Genomic DNA, 25,086 nt, shown 5'->3' on the forward strand with positions numbered 1-25,086 from the left:
GGGGAGAGGAGTTCAGCCCGGCGTGGGGCGTGGCACGGAGGGATGGAGGAGGAGGCTGCCTGGAGGCCAAAGCCTTCCTGTGACGGGGGAGGGGGGCCTCCCAGGGGCCAACAGGTGCAGAGTGGGGGGAGTGCAGAGCCACGCATGAGCAGGGTGAGGCTGGTGGGGGCCATCCCTCCACAGAGCAGAGGGCAGTGGGGGGAGGCAGGCTGCAGCGCCCGGGACAGGTGGGCCGGCCCGGGTGGGCCCCTCAGCGTTTGAGGAGGAAAGGCCAGATCCCACGGGCCTTTGGGAAAGGGAGGCTTCAGGACTGGGCGCTCCAGGGGCCAGGACCCGATGGGGAGCCGCTGAGGTCCAGATTCCTGGCTGAGGGGTGGCATGCAGAGAGGCCTCTGGAGTGGGTCAGCCCGTGAGCATGGCTTTGCACAAGGGTGCTGCACCTCAAGGGCCCGGGGTCCCTGTCAGAGCGAGCTGAGCAGGGTGCCGGCAGAGGAGGGGCCCTGTCCTTCCCACTGAGTTCTGCAAGGACTAGCTGAGCGTGGCCTGTGGGTGCCAGAGGGCTGAGCATGGGACACACCAGGGAGCAAGACCCTCGAGTGCTTTCGGGGCTCACAGAAGCCATCGGGAGGGGATCGGCCTGCCGGGGCCAGAGGTGGCTGGGTGTCTCCTGTCCCCCACCACGCTTCCCCAGGATGCTGCCCCAAGTGGCCCCCTGGCCTGGCACCCCCCCCTTGCCCTGCCCACGCTCCCGGCACTGGGCCAAGATCTGACTCTACCCAGGGTGTGTCCCTCGGCTCCCCTTCCCGGGACCCAGTCCTGGGGCTGCCCCAACCTCCACCCCCCTGTCCCCAGCAAGAAAAAGGCTCTGGAGACTGTGGCGGAGGGGATGAGGGGCAAGGCGGCCGTCTGAAACGGCTGGAGGCCACGAACCGTGGGCAGAGCAGAAGGAAGAGCTGGCACAGCAGGGCAAGTGGGGCCGCAGGGAGCTGGGGACCAGGTGCGCTGGGCAGACGGGCTGCCACGCCTCTCAGCCCCCATGTCCCCAGCTACACACAGGGCCACGTCATTACCGGGCTCCTCTCCGGGAGTAGGGGTGCGTGATGGGACAGCAGGGGCAAAGGGTTCTCCAGAATCCCCCAGCCTGGGCTGTCACCCCCGCGCCCACACCCCTGCTCCAACCTCCGGCCCAAGGCCTACTCCCCGCCCCAGGGGCAGAAGTGGGCCCTGTGAGCTGTGTGTGCGCACGGGCGTGCGCACACACACACTCTTCACCCAGGGCTGTCAGGGTATGGACCAGGAACACCACCGTCCCACCCAAGCCCTGAAACAGGGCTCACGAGCTTCCTGGCCCTGCAGGGCTACCCATGCTCCTTTGGGGCTCCCTGGGCTCAGAGGGAGTTGCGGGCCATCACCCTGCCCATTGTGGCCCCCTCTTGCCCTGAGGTGACCTCACACCCTCTGCCCTCTGGTTTCTGGGCCTCAGTCAAGGGCGCCTAGAACAGCTGGAGGAGAAGGTCTCGGGGCTCAAGAAGGAGCTGGTGGCAGCCCAGGAGGCACTGAACTCGGCCCGGCTGCAGAGGGACGTCCTGGACAGCGAGAGGGAGGGTCTGCGCAGAGCCCTGGCCCGGGTAGCCCTCCCCGCCCGCTCTCTCCCACCCTGGGCTCTGGCCCGCCCCCTCCCACTCACTTGTCTCCTCACCCTCCTGGGCCCTCAGTCCATCAGCAGAGTCCCCAGCCAGTGGGCGCTGGCCTATCCTCCCTGGCCCCTGGCCACACCTGCTTCCCCGTGGTCTCCCTCGGCTACCCTGCCACCTCTCCTGGCTGCAGCCTGAGGACCCAGGGAGCCAGCGTCCACCTCAGAGGCCTCCCCCCCCCCCCGTCCCGCCCAGAGCTCCCTCCCTCCCTGGCACAACGGCTCTCTGCGTGTGGGAACGGTCTGCACGTGGATCCCAAAGTGTCATCGGGGTGACCGCACCGTCCCCCCTGCCCTAGGCCGAGTCCAGCAGCATGGACCTGGGATTGCTCGTGACGCGGCTGAAGTCGGAGGGGGTGGAGCAGAGGGACTCCCTGGCCAAGATGGCGGCCCTGACGGAGGCGCTGGCTCAGGACAAACACAACCTGAGCCACCTGGTCCTGCAGGTGAGGCTGGTCCCCGGGCTGCTCTCGGAACCAGGCCCGCCTGGCAACCCCACCCCTCCACCTTCTCCATTCCTGCCCAGGCAGTAGGGGTCGTGGGAGGAGGCATAAGGGAGCCTGTCAGGCCCTGTGCCCGCCGGGTGGGGTGCTCAGCCCGTGGGACCGAGGGCGCATGGGCGTGGTGCACAGGGTGTGGTGCAGGGCGTGGTGCATGGGCATGGTGCAGGGCGTGGTGCAGGGCGTGGTGCAGGGCGTGGTGCACGGGCGTGGTGCACAGGGCGTGGTGCAGGGCATGGTGCAGGGTGTGGTGCACAAGCATGGTGCAGGGTGTGGTGCATGGGGCGTGGTGCACGGGGTGTGGTGCAGGGCATGGTGCACGGGTGTGGTGCACGGGGCGTGGTGCATGGGGCGTGGTGCAGGGTGTGGTGCATGGGGCGTGGTGCACGGGCGTGGTGCAGGGCGTGGTGCGTGGGCGTGGCACACGGGGCGTGGGGCGGGGCGTGGTGCACAGTCGTGGTGCAGGGCGTGGTGCAGGGTGTGGTGCACGGGCGTGGTGCAGGGCGTGGTGCCTGAGCCTGACCCATCGCCTCCATGCCCCCCTGCTGGCAGCTGGAGCAGGAGCGAGACCAGCTGCGGGAGCAACAGAAGGCACTGGAGCAGGAGCTGGAGCTCGTGCAGACGGCACGCGGGCACCTGGAGAAGCAGCTGCAGGGGCAGGTGGCCCGGTTCCAGCAGCAGCGGGACCAGCTGCAGGAGCAGATGGGCCAGGTGAGGTGTCCGCAGGGCTTTTGGCTCCCACTCCCACCCAGCAGGGCCGCCCCGTCTCTCCGGGGTATGGAAGGCCACAGGTCACCTTTAGAAGTCACGCTGGCTCAGGACGTCAGCACCAATGCTGTCTGCCAGCAAGGCTGACCGCCAACCAACGTGGCTAGATTCAGAGCCCACCTTGACACTGGCCTCCCAGCGGTGGGGGGTAGGAGACAGGGGGAGGGATAAGCAGAGAACGGTATGTGGGGCCTGTCCCAGTGCCCCCGTCAGAGGATCGAAGGCCTCCGCCCCATGACTTCCACACACTAGGGGGTCAGGCGCTTCACTGCTTCCTCCTTTGTCCTGTTTCTCACCTCCCTGGACCACCTCCGTACTCGCTGTTCCCTCGTTGGCTCATGCGTTCATTCTCCGACCTTCCCTGGACCCCGGCCTTCGGAGGAGGGCAGGCTCCGTGGGGAGTGGCACTGGAACACTTTGCTTTCCTCCAGTCCCGACCTGTTGCCCCACGTGGAACCCTGTGCCTGCAGTCTTGCCCCGCCCCCCGGCAGCGTTCGGGCCCCCTGCTCTGGGACTCAGCTTGGAGTCCTCCACTTCTCAGGCTTCGTCTGGTCCCTTTCCCTCCTCCCTTCATTGCATGGGATTCACACTCAGGAGCCAGCGTGCTGTTCCACGAGTTGCGACCACTGCGTGCACTGCATGGCCGGCACCCACGGGGACGGGGACTGTCTCCCCGGGGCCTCGGGGCTGCCCCGCCCCCCATGCACAGGCTTCACCTGTCCGAGAACTTCTGGTAAACGGAGCCAGAGAGTCGGGGCCGTTTTGTGCCCACCCACTCTCTCAGCATGATGCTGGTGGGCGTCATCATGCCATAGGCAGCAAGAGCTCGGGGCTTTTGACTGCATAGTAACTGCATGGTAACATTTCGTGTACAAATAAACCACATTCGCTTTCCCATTTCCTTGCTGCTGGACATTTGGGTTGTGATGCACAAGACGGTCCCGGACACTGGTGTGCAAGTCGCGTCCATGTATAGTGAGGGAAATCGTGGCCATTTGGTAGGTGTGCGTTGAATTTAATAAGAAACTGGCAAGTGATTTTCCAAAGTGATTGTGTTAGTTTATCTACCGCCAGGAGCCGGTGGGGGGCGGGAGGGGGTGCAGCTTTCAGCGGCGCCTCAGCCTGGTCCACATTTGGCCTCATCCACTTTTACTTTTTAATTCCTCTGTGTGTGTGAAGTTATATACCATTGAGGTTTTAATTTGCATTTCCTGGATAGCAAATGATCTTGAGCACATTTTAATGAGCTCATTGGAAATTTGCATACCTTATTTTGTCAAGTGTCAGTTCAAATCTTTTGCCCACTTTTATTGGGTGTTTGTATTTTGGTTATGGACATCTAGGAATTCTTCGTGTATCTTGAACATGAGGGCTTTGTCAGACGGATGTACTTAGAATAGTTTACTCACCTTTGTGACTTGCCTATATATTTTCTTACTGTTGTTTTTGGTGGACAGAGAATTTTAACTTTGGTAAAATTCAATTTGCCAAGTTTGAAAAAATGTATGGTTAGGATTTCCTAGATACTGAGACATTTTTTGTGTAGCCCAAGGACAAGCAAATACCCTCCTGTGTTTTCACCTAACTCTTACACATAGGTCTGTGATCATTGCAGGTTGATTTTTCTGGATGGCAGTGGTTCTCAAAGTGTGTTCCCTAGGCCAGCAGCAGCAGCACCTGGGAACTAGTTAGAAACGCAGATTCTCAAAACGCCCCGCTCAAAACCCACTAAATCAGGAACTGCAGGATGGGTGGCAGAAATCTGGATTTTAAGGAGCCCTCCAGGTGATTCTGATGCCCCAAAATGTGTGAAGTACGAACTGAAGCCCGTTATTTTTCATACAAATGTCCAGCTGTCCCAGCACCGATTTTTAAAGACTGTCCTTTCTCTCCTGAATTACCTTAGCGACTTGTTGAAAGTAAATTGAGCATATATATGCATATATGTGCACAGATCAGATAGTTGATCTATGCAAATCAATCTGCTCATTCTTTCCCCAAAACCACACTGTCTTGGTTACTGTAGCTTCTCAGTAAGTCTTGAAATTAAGTAGCATGAGTCCTCCAATCTTCTTTTTCTTTCTTTTTTTTAAAGGTTTTATTTATTTATTTGAGAGAGAGAGATAGCAAGAAAGAGTACAGTCGGGGTGAGGGGTAGAGGGAGAAGCAGAATCCCCGCTGAGGAGGGAGCCCGACGCAGGGCTCGATCCCAAGACCCCAAGATCATGACCCAAGCCAAAGGCAGACACTTAACTGACTGAGTCACCCAGGCACAGCTTTATTCTTCTTTTTCAAAATGGTTTTGACTGTTCTAAATTTTTTACATATCCATGTACATTTCACAATGAGCTTATGAATTTCTGTCATTTCCCCCACCCCCAAAAGCTTGCTAGAACCTCGGTTGAGATTGTGTTGACTTTATAGGTCAGTTTCAGAAGCCTGGACACCTTAGCGTCATCGCAGTGTCCCTCCGTGAAGCTGTGGTATATCTCTTAATTCTCTCAGCTGTGTTCTGTGCTCAGTGTAAAAGTCTTGCCCATTTGATTAAATTGATTCTTAAATTTGATATTGTGAATTGCCTTGCTGTTTTAATTTTATTTTCCTAGTGTTCATTATTAGTGTAGAGAAGTACAGTCTCATCTATGAACTTTGAGTCACGTGACCTTGCCAAGCTCACTCGTGAGCTCCAGGGTTTTCCATGTTCATAGTCATGGCCTCTGTGAAAAGCAACAGTTTTCTTTCCAATCTTGGTGACTCTTACATGTTCTTCTTTTGATGCACGTTAAGGAGCCTTAGAACAAAGTTGTAAAGACCGTGAGAGTGGCTATCCTTCCCCCCGACCCCGGGAAGGAATTTAGTGTTTTGCTTCTGTACAATGTTATCGATGGGCCTTTCGTGGATGCCCCTCATCACACTGAGGATGTTCCTTTCATTCCTAGCGTGTTGAGAGGGGTCCTGGTCGTTTTTATCATGGATGGGTTTTGAATTTTTTTAAATGTTTTTTCTTTATCAAGATGATCACGTCATTGTTCTTCTTATTATTAATGGGCTGAATTATATTGGTTAATTTTTTAATGTTACACCAACTTTGCATACCCGAGATAAACCTTACTTGGTCATAGGTTAATAGCCTTTTTATATATTTTTGGATTCAATGTTTTGTGAAGGATTTTTGCATTTATATTCATGAAGACTAGCAGTCTGTGATTTACTTTTCTCATCATGTTTTTGTCAGATTTGGACCCAGGGCCTCATAAAATCAGTTGGGAAATTTATTTATTTCCTGAAAGCATTTTAACGTTGATGTTATTTCTTCCCTAAATGTTGGTAGAATTCACTAGTGAAGTCATTTCAGTCCGGAGTTTCCCTTGTGTGAAGTGTTTTGATAATGAGTTCAATTTCTTAAACATGGAGGCTCCTCAGGGTTCCTGTCGCCTCATGTCTCTGTTCTGCGCACTGATGACTTCGCTTGTTGCGCTTCATTACCCTGCAGATCAAGCTATTTTCTCATTCTCTGTGTGACTTCTTTTCTGACCTGTGGGTTATTGATGTACATTGCCTAACCTCAAACATACGGATTTTCTAAGTACCTATTTGTTACCTATTTTTAATATAATTCCATTGTGCTCAGAAAACATACTCCAGGGGACACTTGGGTGGCTCAGTCGGTGAAGCGTCTGCCTTCGGCTCAGATCACGATCCCGGGGTCCTGGGATCGAGCCCCACATGGGGCTCCCTGCTCCGCGGGGAGTCTGCTTCTCCCTCTGCCACTCACCCCGATTGTGCTCTCTCTTGCCGTCTCTCTCTTTCTCAAATAAATAAATGAAATCTTTAAAAAAGAAAAAAGAAAACCTACTCCATGCTATTGGAATGGATCTAAGGGCATGTTTTATGGCTTATAGGAGCTCATGTGAGAAGAGTGCACAATGGTATAATGGGGGCATGTAAGGTCTATAAACATCAGTTCCAACATGGTTGAAATCTTCCATGTCCTTACTGGCTCTTTGTCTGTCTGTTTTACTTGTTTTATTTATTGGTTTTACTTGGCTGGTTGTGTTTGTCTACTTGTTCTAACAATTAGTGCTGGAAGAGCATTAAAATCTCTATCTGTGATTGCAGAATTGTCTATTTCAAACTTTAGTCCTGTCCTTTTTTGCCTCATGTTTTGAATTCCTATTGTTAGGTGCACACACATTTAGTATTTTATGTCTTCATGATGCATGGACTTCTCATCATCATAAAGTGTCCCCTCTCCTTTCCAGCGACACTCTTTTCCTTGGCATCTAGTGATAGTGATAGAGACACACTAATTTTCTCATGCTTAGTGTTTTCACTGTATATCCTTCAATAGATTTAGATCACTCTAAAATACATTTAGAGTGTATTTCTTGTAAAAAGCATATGGTTGGGTCTTTCTTTTATGTTTACTCTGACAGTCTACTTGGTAATTGGAGTGTTTGTACCATTTACATTTAATGTAACCGTTGATATGCTTGGTTTATTCTGCCATTTTGGTACTTGTTTTCTATTTGTCTCATTAAAAACACATTTTTATGGGCGCCTAGTGGCTCAGTCGTTAAGCGTCTGCCTTCGGCTCAGGTCATGATCCTGGGGTCCTGGGATCGAGCCCCGCATCAGGCTCCCTGCTCAGCGGGAAGCCTGCTTCTCCCTCTCCCACTCTCCCTGCTTGTGTTCCCTCTCTCGCTGTGTCTCTCTCTGTCAAATAAATAAATAAAATCTTCCCCAAAAAAACACCACATTTTTAAATTCCTTGTTTCTGACCTTGTTTTGGGTTAGTTGTATATTTATGTAGTATTCCACTTTATGTTCTCTATTGGTATTTCTAAGCTATACTTCTTTTCCTTATTATTTTAGTAATTATACTAAAATTATGATATGCATAATTTATATTCAAATATTATACTACTTCAAAAACAATTTAAGACCTTCACAACATGTATTACATTTATCCATCCCATCCTTTGTGCTCTTCTTGCAGTATATTTTATTTCTACATGTGCTGTTATAAACCGTACAATATATTATTCATATTTTTGCCTTAAATGGTCACTTTGACAATGCACACACACACACACACACACACTTCAGTTATCTGGCCAAATGCTTTATCTTCACAGCTATTAATTATAATCTTTTTCAAGTCTTTGATAACTCCAACATCTGCATCCCAGAATGGTTCTCTTTCTGTTGTCTTTTTATCTCTTGGTTTTCAGTCATGTGGTCTTGCCTCTTGATATGCATAATAATTTTGTTGAATAAGACTTTATGTTTTTGTAGAGATAACTTGAGACTCTGAATGATAACAACTTTTTCCAGAGGGAATTTGCTTTTGATTTTGGGAAGTCAGAGCAGGGGCAGATCACCTTTCGCCAGTCTGAGCTCAAGCTGGTTTGTAAGTGGGTTTCAGTCTCCTGTGAGGAGCAGCCTATTTCTGGTGTGCTCTAGGGTCTAGCACAGCTCTCCCGGGCCCCTCACTGGACGTGTCGGGTGCTGACCAGGGCCTCTAGCTTCTGGTGAGCCCTACCTCCAGGTTTTGTTTTCTCAATTCTGTTAAGACTGCCCGAAGTTCCACCTAACTTCTCAGATTCTCGGCTGCCACTTCTCATTCAGATTATAGTCCCTTGGCCCCATACTTCTTTGGAGTTATATTCTTTAAAAAATCAGTACCGTTTTTAAAAACAATACAGAATCTGAGTCTCCCCTCCCCTCTGATCTCTTCACCTCTCACACCGCAGCTGCTTTGGTAGCTTTGAACTCCAGGTTAGGTCTCCCTAGTCTCGTAAGCCTGCTGAAACCCTAAGTCAAGTTCCCAGCCTTTTAGCTAAGGCCTTATGCTTGGCTGTGAAGGCTCTGGGCCTTGTGCTGCTTAGGAGCTGGCCGATACCACAAGGAAAATCTGTGGCGGAGTGTCGGGCTCGGCTGCATCCACGTCTCCTTGGGTCTTGGCCGCTTTGGCACCTCTTGGGCCCTCATACAGGTAGTTATGTTGCAGGTGTGCTGCATAGATTTTCCAGCTGCTCCAGCTGTGGGAGGGCTGGTCTTCAACCAGCTCCTTCACCATTATCAGAAGCAGAAAGTTCTGGTCTCGACATTTGAAGAATATTTTTTATAGGTTATAGAATACTAGGATAGCCATTATTTGCCTTCAGCATTTTGATGAATTCATCCCACCATCTTCTGACTTTCTTTGTTGCTGCTTGGAAATCAGACGTCAGTCTTAGTGTTGCTCATTTTAAGGTAACGTGTGTTTTTCCCTCTGGTTTTAAAAAGTGTATTTCTTTATCTTTGGTATTCAGAAACTTCACTTTGCTCTGTCTCTGTGACATTTTCTTTGTATTTATCCTATTGGAGGATTATGGCTCATTTTAAATCTGTGGCTTGATGGATTTTACTGGATTTGGGACATTCTTGTGCAGTATCTGTTCCAATAGTCCCTCTCCTCTCCTACTGCAACTTCGATCGTACAATGTTGGGCCTTTTTACCTCATCGCATGTATCTGGTACCCTCTCTTCCGTGTTTTTCATCCTTTTTTCTCTTCATGACTCAGTCTGAATACATTCTTTCATCTGTCTTCCAGATGAGTAGTCCTCTCTTCTTTCTAAGCTGGCATTGAAACCATATATTTATTAATTTTGATTACTGTATTTTAAAATTAGATTGTTTCTAGTTTCTAGTTCTGTTGTGAAATTCTACATCTTGCCGTCCATCTTCTCAAATGTCGAATTACAGCTATTTTAAACTCTGTGTCCAATGACTCCAATACCTGAGTATCCAAGAGGGCAGGGAGACATCGGTATTTATTTTATGTTCTTACATGTGTTTTTTGCCATATGATCCTATCTCCTGGTATGCCTGGTAATGTTGATTAAATGCCAAGTATCATAGGTAAAAAACTGTAGAAACAACTTGAGGATCTTGATGACGCTATTCTTCTTCCAGAGAAGACTTACTTTGGGTTCTGGTGGGCAGTGAATGATCACCATAGTCCCTGGTTGAAGTGATTCAAACCTGAGCTTCAGCTTTTATGAGGGATGATCTATTTCCGATTCAGTACCACTACCAGGGCAAAGCCCTGTGGTGAATGCAACTAAACGCTGGGGTGTTTGTTAGGGTCCCTCTGCTATGATGGCTCTGAACTTGAGTTTTTGTTCCCCTGAGGCCATAGCACTGTCAGAAACGCTCCTCGGCTTCTCAGTTTCTCAGCCAAAACTTCGAGGTCAGCAAATTCTGAAGAGAGAAGAGATGCCAAGTGGTGGGCTTATTCCTCTGAGTCCCTCCCTCTAGGTCTCGGCTCCTTTTGTCCCCACTGCCTTGGCAGCTCTCTGAGGCCTTGTACAGATCCCTGTGTCATATTCTGTCTAGATTCTTGTGATATTCTCGATGGAAGTGTTTGTCCTCAGCAGTCTGGTCCTCTGCCACCTTCTACTGCCATTGCTGTGTGATATTTCCTGCCCCCTGGACACTTGTGGGCCAACCAAGGTTACCATTTAGACTAGCGGCTGGCTCTTCCCTGGGAATGTTCGGTTCAGGGACTTCTCCAACACGGCTGCGGGAGTGGATGCCCCTCTGCTGTGAAAACACACATGGGCACTTCTGAGGTCCAATCTGTCTTCCGTTCACTCTCCTCCCCATCTTTTCCTCCATGTCATTCTGCACAAAATTGCTTCTTTTCTCTTGAAAGGCCCCTCACCCTCCCACTCTGCCAGACTGTCCCTTCCCCACCCCACCCCCAGGTCACATGCAAGAAACAGGCCTTGGAAGAACAGCTGGCCCAGAGCCTGCAGGACCAGGAGGCCCAGATGGACACTCTGCAGAGGGCCCTGCAGGAGAAGGAGGCTTTGTCTGAGGAGCGGACCCAGCTGCTGGCCAAACAGGAGGCCCTGGAGAGGCAGGTCCAGCTCACAGCTGAGGAGGCAACTGACCTCAGGTACCTGGGGCCCTACCAACAGGTTGTGTCCACATGGCCTCACCCTGGAAGAGCCTGGAGTGGGGCAGGGGGCAGGCACTTACTCAGCGACTGTAGGGTGGAGCAATTCTGTCTACGTGGGAGAGAGGCTGTGAGTGAGGGGCAAACTCAGTGCCTGGATAGGAGGAGCATCTAGAAGTGAATGTAGTGAGAGCCCTGGGATGGCGCTCCTGAGCAAGGCGGCTACACTGGCTAGATTGCAAGTAACCAGGAACCCAGTTCAGACTAGCAGAAAGAAGGCATAGGATGTCTTGCTCATGGATCTAAGAAGTTCAGGTACACATGGCTTCAGGCAAGGCTGGATCCAGGTGCTCCCACAGTGCTATCAGAATCCTGTCTCTCCCTGCTCAGTTTTACTTAACTCAGGGATTTTGTTCTCAGGCAGGCTCAGGGTGAGAGGTGGCAAATGGTCAATGGCCACTCCAGGCTCCCTCCTCCATTGGACGTACTGCCCTTCTCCCCACAAAGCCCAAGAGCTGCTACCATTGGCCATCGTGAGCCATTTGAAGGCCCTGAACCAGTCCTGGGATTTGCAGGGCCTAGATTGGCAGGCTGGAGTCACAGGCACATCCCTGAAGCCAGGGACAGTGTCAGCCCCAGGGAACCATGAGGTTGAGGGCAGGGTGAGCTTCAAAGACTTTCAGGGGCCCCTTCCAGAAGACATGAAATAGGCACTTGGAGGCAAGAACACGGTGCCTGTATGCTATTGCCCGGTGAGCTGAGCTGGTCCCAAGGTCTCTGTGGAAATCCAAAAGCTGGTGGCTTTCTGCCCCCAAACTTGTAGGCTCTCTTGAGAACATCTAAGTATTTTTTAGAAAGGTTTCCTCCTGGAATTCCAGAATCTGGGAGTCACGAGAACCCTTCAAGTCCCAGGTCCTTAAACATCCTCACAGACAAACCTTTTGCAAATGAAAGCTGACAGAGAAATTGGAACAGAAAACCTAACGAAACCTACTCTGGGTCAGCAGGAGCAGAGGGTCCCTGCCTGTTACCCCCTCCCAAGCCCCACAGGTACTCAGAAGAGTGGGGGTAGAGGCCCCTATCACCTGCCAACATCTGCTGCCCAGATCACCGGCAGATGCCTCAGCAGCCCAGGATCCTCTCTCCAGGCTCAGACCTGACCTCTGGGCCCAGGGCCTCTGCACATGGCAGCCCAGTGGCCCCCAGACAGAGCCAGCTGCTCGTTAAACAGCACTTCACACTGAGCAGTCTGAGCTTCTGCTGACAAGGCTGCTGGGGACTCGTCAAGCCACATATACCTGGCACACACACTGTGTGTTTATCTGGCTGGCTCAGTGGGGCTGGAGGGTTTGATCACGGCAGTTTCGGTGAGCTCCGAGGTAATGTTGACAACGAGCAAGTACCAGAAGTCCTGCTGTATATTGCGTCTCCCGCAGCAGGCTGGATGACGGTGAGGGAGGGCCCAGGGCTCAGGGTCCTGCAGCTCCCACAGCCAGGTCCCAACGGGGCTGCAGCCCCAGGGACACGCTCTTAGTTCGCAGGGTGCTGGCTCTCTCACCAGCCAGAGAGCTGGGTGGAGTCCCTGCCTGCCCCCTGCCCGCACCCTGGCTGGTCACACCGGGCCTCTGCTGCAGGAGGCTGAGCTGCTCGGGGCTCCTGGGGGCGGACAGACTGGACACACCCTCAGATTCCCAGGCTTTGAGGTGAAAATTCTGGTGTCTGAGCGGCAGAGACCACTTTTCCCAGAGGGGACCAGGCTGATATCTGGGAGGAGGTGGGTTCAAGGTGTTGGGGAGAGCATTCCCCACAGAGGGGGTGCTCACACAGATGCGGGGAGTGGGGAACAGGTGGGGTGCTGACAAGGATAGAGACTGGATATCAGAGAAGTGAAGTTTCTGGGCTCCGCAGGCATCAGGGAGCCCTGGAAGTTGTCAATGTGCCCTCCCTACCCCCCCCCAACAAAGGTGCCAGCGGTGTGCAGGGGGCCGGGGTGGAGGGCCATCAGGGTCAGGGTCAGCAAGGGCCTGCATGGCCCACGCCCTCCCTGACCCATTGACTTGGGTGGGGTTGTGTGCTTGCTGTTTGAGTGTTTGTGGTGTTTGCATGTGTGTTGTTTGGCTGGTTCCTTTCTTCACCCTACGCCACCCAGCACAGGGCAGAGCCTAGTAACGGTTAGGACTCGCTGGTTGGCCGGTTGACGGCTGACAACGACTTCAAGCCCCTTTATCAGCCTCTCCAGAGAGGAAAGCTGCTGTACCTTTCCAGGTACTTCCTGACCCGGAGGCAGCTTAGCACGGCGGAATCAGGCTACGTGTGCCCTTTTGCTCAGAGAATAGAGAATAGAGTTTCCTTGTCCTCAGCAACAGCTCACTAGATGCACCACCATTTCCAACATGCTGCCGTTTATCAGCATGGAAGCCAAGTCCAGTCAATACCCTATATAAAGCTGCAGTGAGCATCTTGTACATGCAGTGCTGGTTCCTGGGTATTTCTGGAGAACTGACATGTGGGAATGGGACTGCGGGCTGGAAGATAGGCACACTTTAAATTTTGAAATTTCCCAGCCTCCTCTCCACAAAGAAAATGGTCCCCACATCCTTGCCCACGTAGAATATTACCATTGTTTAAAGTTTTGTCAATCTGATACATGGTCAATAACACCTCATGGTTGTAATTTGAATCTCCTTGAGCCCTAGTAAGGTTGAGTAAGCTTTATATGTTCATTCTCCCTTTGTGTTTTCTTTGTGAATAACAGTCTTTTTTTTTTTTTTTTTTCATTTTTCTGTAGGATCAGCTGACTTTCTGTCATTGATAGACAGAAGCTCTTCCCATATGGTGGATATTAATTCTTTGTCTTTTTAGTGCAGATTTTTTTCTTCAAGTCTGTCCCTTGTCATTTAAGTTGGTTTATGCAATCTTTTCTGCCCAACCATCCCCCCGCCTTTAAGTGTATTTAGATCTGCTGGCCTCTTTATTTTTGTCTTCTGGCTTTTGTGTCTTAAGAAGATTTTAAAATATGGTTCTGTGTTTTTCTCGACTATTTCTTTTTTTAGAGAGAGAGGGAGCATGCTCACGGGGGTGGGGAAAGAGGGGGAGAAGCAGAGGGAGAGAGAGAATCTTAAACAGGCTTCACGCCCTGCATGGAGCCCAACACAGGACTCGATCTCACGACCCTGAGATCATGACCTGAGCTGAAATCAAGAGTCAGATGCTTAACCGACTGAGCCACCCAGACGCCCCTCTACTGCTTTTATAGTTCTGAGTTGTTTGTTTTGTTTTGTTTCATTTAGCTCTTTAATCCATCTGAAAGATGAATTTGTGCGGGGCCCACTTTGGTTTTAGAGATTTAAAATGAATGAGATGTTCATTCTGTTTATCTTCTGACTGATGAGCCTGGCCTTGGCAGGCACCGTCCTACTGTCTAGCAACTGCGCTCTGCACCACCCCTCAACGGCAGGACCGCCCAGGTGACGGGCCCCACTGTCTGATGACTCTCTGCAGGGCCGAGAGGGACTCTCTGCAGAGCAGCCTCTTTGAGACCCACCAGCTGTTGAGGCAGCTACAGGACCAGCGGGAACAGCTGGAGGGAGAGGCCCAGAGCGTGCGGCTTGCTCGGCAGGCCCTGCAAGGTGCTCCTCAGGCGGGCTCTCTTGGCTCCTCTCCCCCCTTCAGTGGATCTCGACCCCCAGATGTGCTGCCCCCACTCCCCAGTCCCCCGAAGGAGCATGAACACAGGCCGAGAGCTCCCGGGGCTGAACGGTTCCTGCCACTATTGTCTGGGAGGGATGGGCACCCGTCCTGCCTGCTTCCAATGCTGGGCCCAGGCGCGAAACTGGGCTGCAGCCACAGGATCAGCATGCTGGCTCCCTGCCCCTCCCCTGTGCTCCCTGTTCAGCCCGCCCTGCCTTGGGCGCCTGGCCATAGCCAGTACAAGGTGAGAACTTAGGACACACACACTGCAGTGGGGCACGGAGTGCTTTGTCCCCCCGGCTCTGACAGCCCCCTCAGAGCAGGTGGCTGTCCCTCTGTGGGCCCGGCGCTCCACAGGGAGTTTGTAAGGGCCACAGGGCTTCCATGCTGGGGGGGCCTATGGCCAGTCCCGGATGCACCTGTCACTTCACAGTGGAAATGCAGCAGCTGAAGAGTACCTGGGAGGTCCAGGAGACAAAGCTACAGTGGGACGTGGGGCGGCTTCGGCGGCAAGTGGTACAGCAGGAGCGGGAGATGCAGCTGGCCCTGGAGAGCCAGGCGCTGGCCCACCACGAGGACCTGGCTCGGCTCCAGAGGGAGAAGGTCTGCTTCCGTTGGGCCACCCAGTTGCCTGGTCACCTCCCCGGAGTCCACCACGTCCCAAAATGCAGCAGACACTTAAGGGTGGAGGCCTAAGAGACCAGCCAGGAGACAGAGGTGCCCCAGCCATGCTGTGGCTAGGCCAGAGGAGGACTCTTCCTAGTTCAAGTGAGCCTGGGCCATCCAGGGCCTGGAACGTGTGTGCAGAAGAGGCCAGGCCTTGGGCAGGCTGACCTGGCTGCAGTCTGAGGGCCAGTAGCTGGAGGGAGCTTTCCCTGAAGGTCTTGCTTGACATATTATACATCTTACGAATGTGGAGGCTCAGGAGAGGTTTATGAACCACTACATAAAAGTGGGAGGGCAGATGGTGAGACCCAGCTCTTGCTTTGGTGTCACTGGGTAAGACAAGTGGTATATGGCTGACTGGGGTAGACAACCTCTGGGGACCTGTCCTGCCCTGATGTCCCACGAACCAGGTCTCACTTAGGACCTGCTGGTCTCACATGTCCTGACCTATGCAGCCTACACAGCCTATTCCTTTGCATTGGCCCAGGAGACGCTGCATCTGTCTCTGACAGAGGAAAAGGAAGTGGCAGCTCGCTGTTTGGAACAGGAGAAGAAGCTGGTAGCAAAGAATGTAGCCAAGAGGGAGGCTCTGAAGGAGGAAATTCAGAGCTTGAAGCACGAGAGGGACAGGAGTCTCCTCCAACTGGAACATGAGATGCAACAGGTGATGGGGCACTATGAGGCAGCAAGGAACCCTCACATCCACTTCACCATGCCTTCTCTGACCCAGCAAGAGGGCTATGAGCGCAACCTTTCTAGGTCACTGCTACTGCAGCTTTGGTCTTCCACAGAAGTTCTGGGGGACAGACATCCATCCAGCAACCCATCCATCCATCCATCCATTCATCCATTCATCCACCAATTCATCCATCCATTCATTCATCAATCCATCCACCCATCCACCCACCAATCCATCCACGCACCAATCCATCCATCCATCCACCCATCCACGCACCAATCCATCCATCCACCCACCCATCCATCCATCCATCCATCCACTAATTCATCCATCCACCCACCAATCCATCCATCCATCCACCAATCCATCCATCCACCAATCCATCCACCCATCCATTCATCCACCAATCCATTCATCCATCCATCCATCCATCCATCCATCCATCCATCCATCCATCCATCCACTAATTCATCCACCCATCCACCCACCAATCCATTCATCCATCCATTTATCTACCAATTCATCTATCCCCCATTTATCCATCCATCCATCCATCCATCCACCAATTCATCTATCCATTCATCCACCAATCCATCCATCCATCCATCCATCCACCAATCCATCCATCCATCCATCCACCAATCCATCCATCCATCTATCCATCCATCCTTCCATCCACTCATCCATCAATCCATCCATCCCCCCACCAATCCATTGTGTCGAGTGGGGTTGATGGGGCCTTTTCACTCTGTCTGACATGTCCCAAGCAAGGCACTGAGCATCCATCCACCCATCCACCCCTAATCCATCCACCCATCCACCCCCCAATCCATCCATCCATCCATCCACCAATCCATCCATCCATCCATCCATCCATCCACCCACCCACCCATCCATCCATCAATCCATCTACCCACCCACCCACCCACCCACCCATCTACCAATCCATCCACCCGTCTATCCATCCATGCACTTGACTGTCCCTCCATTCATCTGTCCATCATCCATCCATTCACCTGACTTGCCATCCTTCTATCTATACACCCAGCAGATGTCCTACATACATGGCCATCTATCCACATACCTGATTTTCCATTCACACACCTAACCATACATCTATCCATCAATTTGCTTAAACATCCATCCAACTATCCATACACCCAACTATCTATTCACACATTTATATGACCATCTGTCTATCCATTCACTTAAACATCCTTCCTTCTATCCACACACTCATCTGTCCATCCATAGCCACCATCCATCTCTGTGTCTGACTATCCATCCACCTGATCAGCCAGCCAGTGTGTGGAGAGCTGACTGAGCATACGCACGGAAGTTGGGCCATGTCAGACAGAGTGAAAAGGCCCCATCGACCCCACTCAGGACAAGGGCTGCCTCTGGGGTGATGCTCCTCCCCAAGCAGGGGTGTGGAATTAGGAACACACCACATCCTGGCAAAGGCTTTAGCCTCTCCTTAAAGAGGCCCTTGATCCTCACAAGCACCACCCCCCCAATCCCACCAGGCCCTGTCACTGAAAGAAGCAGAGGGAAGGCTGCTGAGGGAAGAGCTCTCCAGGTCCATGCAGGAGCTGGAACAGGTGCAGCAGAAGGCCCAGAGCCAGCATGAGCAAGCCGAGGTGAGCCCTGTGGGCCCAAGCAAGGCACTGAGCACCCAGCAGGGCCACCCCCAGATGCACCTTCCTACCTGGTCCCAGGTACACAGCCCCCTCTGTCCTGGCCCCCCTTAGCCTGAATTTCCCCCAGGGAATGTCCAGGTCTGCTGGGAGGAAACACTGTCTTAATGGGAAGGAAAAACCCAATGAACCAAAGCTGGGGGTGCGTGGGGCTGTGAGAGCCAGTCCCTGCTCCCCCAGCAGCAGACTCGTCCAGGAAGAGCCGACGGAGGAGGGCCTGGGGCCACAGGTGAGCCAGCAGCAGAGAAGGGCAGACCCAGACCTGGGCCCTGGCCAGCCCATAGACACCCAGCCCTGCCTGTCTGTGCACCTGAGCTGCACTTGGTCAAGTGGAACTGCAGGAAATGTGTGTGAGGCCTCTTGGGGCTGGCCCATTAGACTCTCCCAAAGGAGAAACCCAACCTGGAAAGGCCAGCCTTGTGCCCAAGGCAGATCCTCCCTGGGAAGGACATCCACAGAGAGTCCCAAGCCGAGCCAGGAGAGAGGCATCCCCGAGGGATGAGGGATGGGAGAGACCCCCATAGGTATAGGCCCACCGCCACACTGAGGCTGCCTCAGACAACCAGCTGGGGTCACCTGGAACTCCGGACTCCATCAGGAGCCCATGTCCAGGGGACAGGACAGGCAGTAGCAACTAGGACTTGGAGTGGGGGCAATGACCCTGGAGGCCCTGTGCCTCCATCCCATGAGCGAGGCGCCTACTGCTGTGTCCGGCGGGGGGGTGGGGGGGGGGTGTGGAGCTCAGCCAGGGTGTCTCTTCACCTTCCACCCCGCCCCACTGCTGCCTGATGTGGTCACTGTGAGCAGAGCTGCCTGGAGGGGCTCCTGGCACCCAGGAAAGTCTTATCCAAGAGGCTCTCTCCCTGGAGCCCCCACCCTGCTCTGTCCCACCCTTAGGCTGCGTGGCCCTTCCAAGGGCCACCCATGGGAGGAGTGGGGGTCCATGGGGTTGTGCCCTCCTTCCTCCCATCCCCACCGAGCTGCCCCCCGGTCCCACCCATGGTCAGGGAACCAGGAGCGACCCCCAAGATCCTGGGAGCTGACACCCCAACTCAGAGAGGGGCTGGTTCAGGAATCTTCCCTCGTGCTGACTCCAAGTCTGCGCCTGGACTGGGGGTGGCCTGCCAGCCAGCAGGACACTTCAGGGAGCTCGTTAAGGGTTCTTTTGCCACCTTGGCATGGAAAGTGGAAATTAAAACCCACTGAGGAGGCAGAGAGAGGAGAGATGCCGGCCGAGGAAAGCCAGGTGTGGGATGCCATCAGAAACACCCCTGGCAGGTGGAGGGGCTCCAGGGCAGTGCCCTGTCGCCCACAACCCTCCCAGGGGCTTCCGGGTGGGGCCCCCGCAGCCATGCAGGGCCCATGCTGGGGACAGCCAGACCCGGCCACCCAAGGTGATCCTGTCAGTGGGGAAGGACAGCAGGGGCGGGGGCAGAGGAGGCACAGTGAGGCTCCTTCCCCAAAAGCGGGAGATACCGTCCTGATGGAGCCCCAGCCCGCTAGCGCCCTCACTCTGCAGCGGCCAACGAATCCCGAGGCCCGGCGGGTGGGAGCGCAGAGGTCTCTTAGAAACCCAGCCCAGGACAGTGGTGAGGGCACCTGTGCCTCCTGGAACAGGAAGCCCCATCCCCCGCCCTGCTCAGGAAACCACCACCCTGGGGCCCAGACCACCTGGGGCCAGGAGGGGCGGGGGGGGGCGGCTGGTGAGGAAGCCGGGCTGGCCTCAGGCTCCGGGCAAGCAGGTGCGGTGCTTGCCGGTGGACAAGGAAAGCTTTGAGCAATGCCGCCTAGCCTGGGGCCCAGAGGACCCCCGCCTCCTCCAAGTGCCCACCGGTGAGTGCCCGAGGGGAGCCTCCTGAGTGCTGCAGCCCCAGGAGGGCAGGTCCAGGCCAAGCTGAGTCCCGGATGAATGGGCCACCTGAGCATGGCTGCATAGTCTCTGTGGGGGGGGCCCTGCGGCCCCTTTCCAGGCACATCTGCGGGTACTCACACGTTTCGTCTGCAGTGATGTGGGTCTCCCCTAAGGCCCCCACCCATGTGAAAGTTCAGGAAACCACGGGCTCGGCTGAGGGGTCCCTGTGTTTACCTGGACTCGGGGACATGGCTCCCCCTTCCCCACCACTGCCACGTCTTCTGAGCTGGGGTCTGCCTTTCTGGCCCTATGCTGATGGGCAGGGTCCCAGAGAGGGGGACTAGAGGCCCTTCATCTGGGAACAGACGCAGTGGATGCCCCAGCCATGGGGCCAGGGACCTGGGGAGCTTCTTCCGTGCCTGGCCATCCAGTGAGGGTGGAGGCCCAGTCCCAAGCTCCTGGGTGTGAACGCTGAGCACACTGCCCAGCCCAAGGAGGTCTGAAGTCTGTGACATTTGAGGGCAGGGCCCTCTCACTGCCAAATCGCTGTTCTTGGCCCCTCAGTGGGATGGGCCCAACAGCAACATTTTAGGGATGAGAAAGGTCAGTGCTTGAGTCCCTGATTGGGCGCCTGCCGCCCACCCTGCCCTGGAGACCCCAGAGGCAAGGCGTGGGGAGACCCCTCTGGGGCTTTCTCACCATGTCCCCTGGGACCCTGGCATCGGGGGCATTGACAGCAATCACCATGAGGACCCTGACCTGGAGCCCCAGGCCGCACTCTGCCCCTGCCCACCTGGTGCGGCCCAAGCGAGGGCAGCGTCTGGCTGCCTGCGTGGGCCTCAGCAGACCACCAGCTGCCCAAGCCTCAGGCTGCCCATGGATGCCGTGGCCGGTTTGCTGCTCCCTCCAGGCCACCATCAGCGCCACGACCACAGAGCTGAAGGCCCTGCAGGCCCAGTTTGAGGACGCCATCTCGGCCCATCAGAGAGAGGCCTCGGCTTTGGGCGAGAGTCTCCGGAAGATGGCGGCAGAGCGAAGCAACGCCAGGAGAGAAGTGAGGGGGTGTCAGGGGAGGGAGAGGGGGAGGGGTGTCAGGGGAAAGAGTGAGGAGAAGGGGTGCCAGGAGAGGGGGGGTGTCGGGAAGGGGGAAAGGGGAGGGAGATGGGGAGGGGTGTCAGGAAGGGGTGAGGAGAAGGGGTGCCAGGAGAGGGGGGAGAGGTGCCAGGGGAGAGAGAGGGGGAGGGGGTGTCGGGGAGGGGGACAGGGGAGGGAGGGGGAGGGGTTTCAGGGGAAGGGGGAGGGGAAGGGATGCCAGCGGAAGGGGGAGGGATGTCAGGGGAGGGGGAGGGGTGCCAGGAGGGGCAGAGGCAGTTTCAGGAGAGCAGGGATGCCGGGAGAGGGGAGAGGCGCAGCCGGGAGAGGGGAGAGGCGCAGCCAGGAGAAGGGGAGAGAAAGCCTTCCTGAAAGGCAGGTGTGACCCGGGGAGGGGGGAGGTGGACCCTCAGCCCAGAGACCCCTCCATCCTACCAGCCCTGGGAAGAGCCTCGGTGAGGTGGTGCTGGCCAGGCTCTGCCTGCAGGCAGCATGAGCTAGAGACTCCCCTGGGACCGGGCACCTGGTGGGGTGAAGCCGTACTGGGGGTGCCCGGGGTAGAGGGGCAGAAGTGTGGGGGCTTTGTGGGGTTTTCGGGGGCGACCATGCATGTACCTGGCCAAGGCCTCGAGGTCGACACGGGGCCCCCAGGAGCCACGTGATGGTGTCCTGCGGTGGGGACAGTCCTGGGCAAGGCAGGCAAGCAGATTGGGGAGGTGTTTCTGAGGGAGCTGTGACAGGACCTGGGGAGCCTGGGAGAGGGGAGGGCAGGAGGGCAGAGGGATTTGGGCTGGGGGAGGGTAAGCCAGTGCCCAGGTGGGGCCGTGGCGGGGGGGTCCTCGTGCCCTCCCCGGGCTAGGAGCCAAGGCCACGGGCAGCAAGCGCGCTGACCCAGGAGCTCAGGGGAGCACCAGACCGAGCAGCAGAGAGGAAAGGGGCTCCTCGGCCCTCCCCCAGCCCCCCAGGGACAGGCCCGCAGTAGAGGGAGTGGGAGGGAGAGAGCATGATTTAACATGACAGGCTGTTTACTTTGGCCCCCAAAGAGAAAGGTCTCCTTTCAACAGATTTCAAAGTCAGGCCCGGTCAGCGACCACACGGGGAAGCAAAATGAGATTTTAAAACTAAGGGCTGCAGGGGAGGAGCCAGGAGACTGGGGGCACATTTGTTCTGGCGAGGTGAAAGAAGAAAGCGCAGGCCTCCTGAGAAGTTCAGGTTCCCAGAGAGGGGGCCCCCCCGGAAAGGAGAGGGACCCCCAGAAGGGGGAGGAGCCCCCAGAAAGGAGAGGGACCCCCGGAGAGGGAGTGGGGGAGCGGGAGGCTGAGGCGAGGGGGCAGGCGGAACAAGCCAGGGAGCACGGGCCCTGAAGAGCCTCCAGGCGCCAGGCTGGCCCCGTTGCCACGGAAACCATAACGTTTTCACAGCCTTTAAACTGAAGGAAGGCCCAGGCTTCCCACAGCCCTGCCCAAAGCCCTACACGGGTGTGCACGCATGCACACGTGAACACACGGCACCGGGCACACACGGGCATGCACACACATGCCCTCATGTGCGGACACAGCACTCAGGGAAACACGCATGGACACCGCGAGCACGCACAGATGCGCACCAAGGGCTCATGCAACTGCACAGCTTACACGCACACACATCACGCATGTGGGCTGAACATGCACGTTCACACGTGTGTGCAGACGCACACCACACGCTCACACGTGCTGCATGTGTACACACGTGTGTGCTCACACGCGTGCACCGGCCAGAGCCCCGTAACAGCCCCTCCCCTGCTTTCCCGACTGTGCAGAGTCCTGGAGCCGCTTCCCTGCAGGAGATTTCAAAAGACGCTGTTTATACGATTTCTAGTAAAGAAATAATTATTATAATCACATTAAGTGATTTGGCTGTAAAATTCCTGTAAGGAGGACAGTTGTTTTCACGAGGGAGGCGGGTAGGGGTGCAGGGAGAGGGGGCCCTTCTCCCACTTTGCTTTGCTTGTTTTCATCTCCTCGGCCCTGGGAAATGAAAACAGCTTCTTTTATGACGGATAGGGCCTTTTGCTGGTCCTTGACCTTCCTGGTGGATTTTTGCTGAGCTCTGCGGAAACTGCTCCACACGGTTGTGGCTCCCACGTGTGGGGGGTGTAAGGGGAGCAGAGGAGGGGCTCAGGCCCTTCCCAAAAACAGAACAACAATAACAGTGGGTGGACACAGGAGCCAGGCTGGCCAGGGGCCTGGACTATGTCCCGCTGAAACAGCCAGCAAAGTGGGGTTTGCTTTTGGCAAACCCGAGCACTGACATTGCTCCAAATTTTTGTGGCTTCCCCTCTCTCTGTCGGCTCACTTCTGGCCTCCTCCACCCCCTCCTCAGGGCCAGCCGGGCGCACGGAACACTCTCTAGAGTACCCTGCTCAGGGCAGGGGCGTAGGCCAAGCCTGGAGATCTCCCACCCCGTAGCCTGGGTGCTGAAGGGTGGGCTGGCCCCTCCGTGGGTCTGCACGCTCCTCCAGACCCCACTCCAGGGGTTGGGGGTGGTGCTGACACGAGGCACCCTGTGTCACAGGGCAGCACGAGTAAGACCCCTGACCCCACCCATGCTCTGGCCCTGGGCCTCACACAGAACCACAGAATCGGCAGGGCCTGCCTAGAAGGCCCCAGAGTGTGTGGAGTGTCCTGGTGTGGGGAGGACAGCATGAGGGGTGTCCCCTTCTGGGCCTGGAACAGGTCTGGCAGGGACAGGGGACAAGGACTCACACCCGCAGCCTCTTCCAATCCTTGGGTCCGCCTGCAGGGGCTACAGTCTGGGTGGCTGAGCCCCGAGCCCAGGGCAGATGTGCAGCCTGTGGTTCCCCCTGGCTCCAGAGCCTGCCCACCTGGGGCCCCTCCTGCCCCCCACCCCTGGGTGCAGGGTGTCCGTGCTTCATGGAGCACTCTGCACAGAGCATTCATGCGACGGTGAGCACTTGCTACCCGAGTGGTTGGACAACCTGGCCGGAGTGGGCCTTCTAAGGGCCACCACCCAGAGACCCCCCTTCCCCTGGCCTCCCAACAGATCGGGAAATGAGGGCCGCGGGGTGGGTGTGCCCACAGCCATGCAGGAGTCGGGAGCCCAGGCAACTGGCACTGCTGCCCACATCGGGGCGGGCAGCGGCCCCTGTGCCACACCATCGCCGAAGGGGACAGCAGGTGGGGCAGCAGAGGCCACTGGACCTGGGTGGGGACAGTGCGGACGTGGGGGCTGACCAGTGACCAGCAGCCCCGGAGTCCAGGGAGGGGGCAAGGGGCAACACCAGGACCAGCAGAGTCCGAGGGTCACCTCCCTGGGCTCCGGGACCAGCCCTCGTGAACCACCCTGCAGCCTCATGGCATTAGGAGAGGTGACCCCCAGGTGGGCAAACCCAGGTTATCTGCTTCTCCTTCAAGCACTTGGGGACGCAGGGCTGGGGGTACATCGGCACTGCCAGACAGAACCAGAGCCCGATCCACAGCCCCTGACCCCTGCCCCCGGTGGGCCATACGGCCCACGCTCCTCCCCCAGGCCGAGAGGCTGCGGGCCCAGCTGGACGAGGCCCGGGAGGGGCTGGCTATACTGCGCCGGGAGCTGCGGGGCAGTGAGGAGAGCCGTGAGGGGCTTCGCAGGGAGGCCCTGGAGGCCCAGCGGGCCCTGGGTGATGAGGCCCGCGAGAAGGACGCGCTGCGGTGCTCCCACGCTGAGCTACGGGCCGCGATCCGCAGGGCTGAGCAGGAGAAGGCCAGGTACCAGGCCCCCTTGGAGCGAGCACCTGTCAGGGAGCCGGCCCAGCCCCCAGGCTCATCCAGGGGACAAAGGACGTGGGATGTGGGGTGTTTTCCTGACACGGGCCAGATGGTGCGGGGTGGACTCCCTAAGCGGACCCGGGGTGCCAGTTGTCCGTCTCTACATGCCTACACACGGGGGGGGGGGGAGGCTGAGGTGCCAGACGGGAGACAGCCAAGGGCTGGGAGCCAACGGAGGCCGAGGGGCCTGGTCCGGGGCTCTGAGGACAGCGAGGCCAGCACTGCAGCCCTCAGAGGGGCGGCAGAGGTGCCGGGCTGCTGCTGGGCACTGGGTCTCTGGGAGTGTGGCTGGAGAGAGGAGCACGGTAGGGGGAGAGCCCAGAGACATGGAAAGGGGCAGAGCCAGCTGGGCGCTCAGACCGCGGATACCCCGAAGGTGGTAGGGAGGCCGCCCCAGGGGGGCTGGGCTTTGGGACACTGGAGAACTGAGCCACAGGGGAGGCATCTGGCCAGAGTGAGGTGGGTGGCAGGAAGTCTCTATGGGAGATGCTATAGACCCCAGCTGTGATGTGCTGCTCAGTTTTCAGAGGTCCAAGGAAGAAGGGGAGCAGAAGGTGCTGGTCCTGGAGGAGGCCCGAGCCGTGGCCCAGAAGGAGGCCTGTGAGCTGCGGGCCAGGCTGAGGGAGGTGGAGCAGGCTCAGGCAGAGGCCCACCGGGAGCTCCAGGAGCTGGGCAGGCAGGTGAGGGCAGCCGT

General features: G+C 56.0%; 1 protein-coding gene across 1 annotated transcript in view; it reads left to right on the forward strand.

Moving 5' to 3' along the window:
* Positions 1-25,086, forward strand: part of CROCC2 (ciliary rootlet coiled-coil, rootletin family member 2) — a 67,211-nt gene that overhangs the window by 22,739 nt on the left and 19,386 nt on the right. The window contains exons 11-23 of the mRNA XM_064585849.1: positions 853-893; positions 940-997; positions 1,484-1,628; positions 1,993-2,139; positions 2,746-2,904; positions 10,717-10,910; positions 14,412-14,539; positions 15,034-15,203; positions 15,754-15,930; positions 17,472-17,585; positions 20,405-20,548; positions 24,115-24,332; positions 24,913-25,072. Of these exons, the coding sequence (XP_064441919.1) occupies positions 853-893; positions 940-997; positions 1,484-1,628; positions 1,993-2,139; positions 2,746-2,904; positions 10,717-10,910; positions 14,412-14,539; positions 15,034-15,203; positions 15,754-15,930; positions 17,472-17,585; positions 20,405-20,548; positions 24,115-24,332; positions 24,913-25,072 (1,855 nt within the window). The remainder of the gene's footprint in view (positions 1-852; positions 894-939; positions 998-1,483; positions 1,629-1,992; positions 2,140-2,745; positions 2,905-10,716; positions 10,911-14,411; positions 14,540-15,033; positions 15,204-15,753; positions 15,931-17,471; positions 17,586-20,404; positions 20,549-24,114; positions 24,333-24,912; positions 25,073-25,086) is intronic.

Source organism: Mirounga angustirostris, unplaced genomic scaffold (genome assembly GCF_029215605.1).
Source record: "Mirounga angustirostris isolate CCGP_5_RB_7025 unplaced genomic scaffold, mMirAng1.0.hap1 SCAF_3, whole genome shotgun sequence".
Taxonomy (NCBI): Eukaryota; Metazoa; Chordata; class Mammalia; order Carnivora; family Phocidae; genus Mirounga; species Mirounga angustirostris.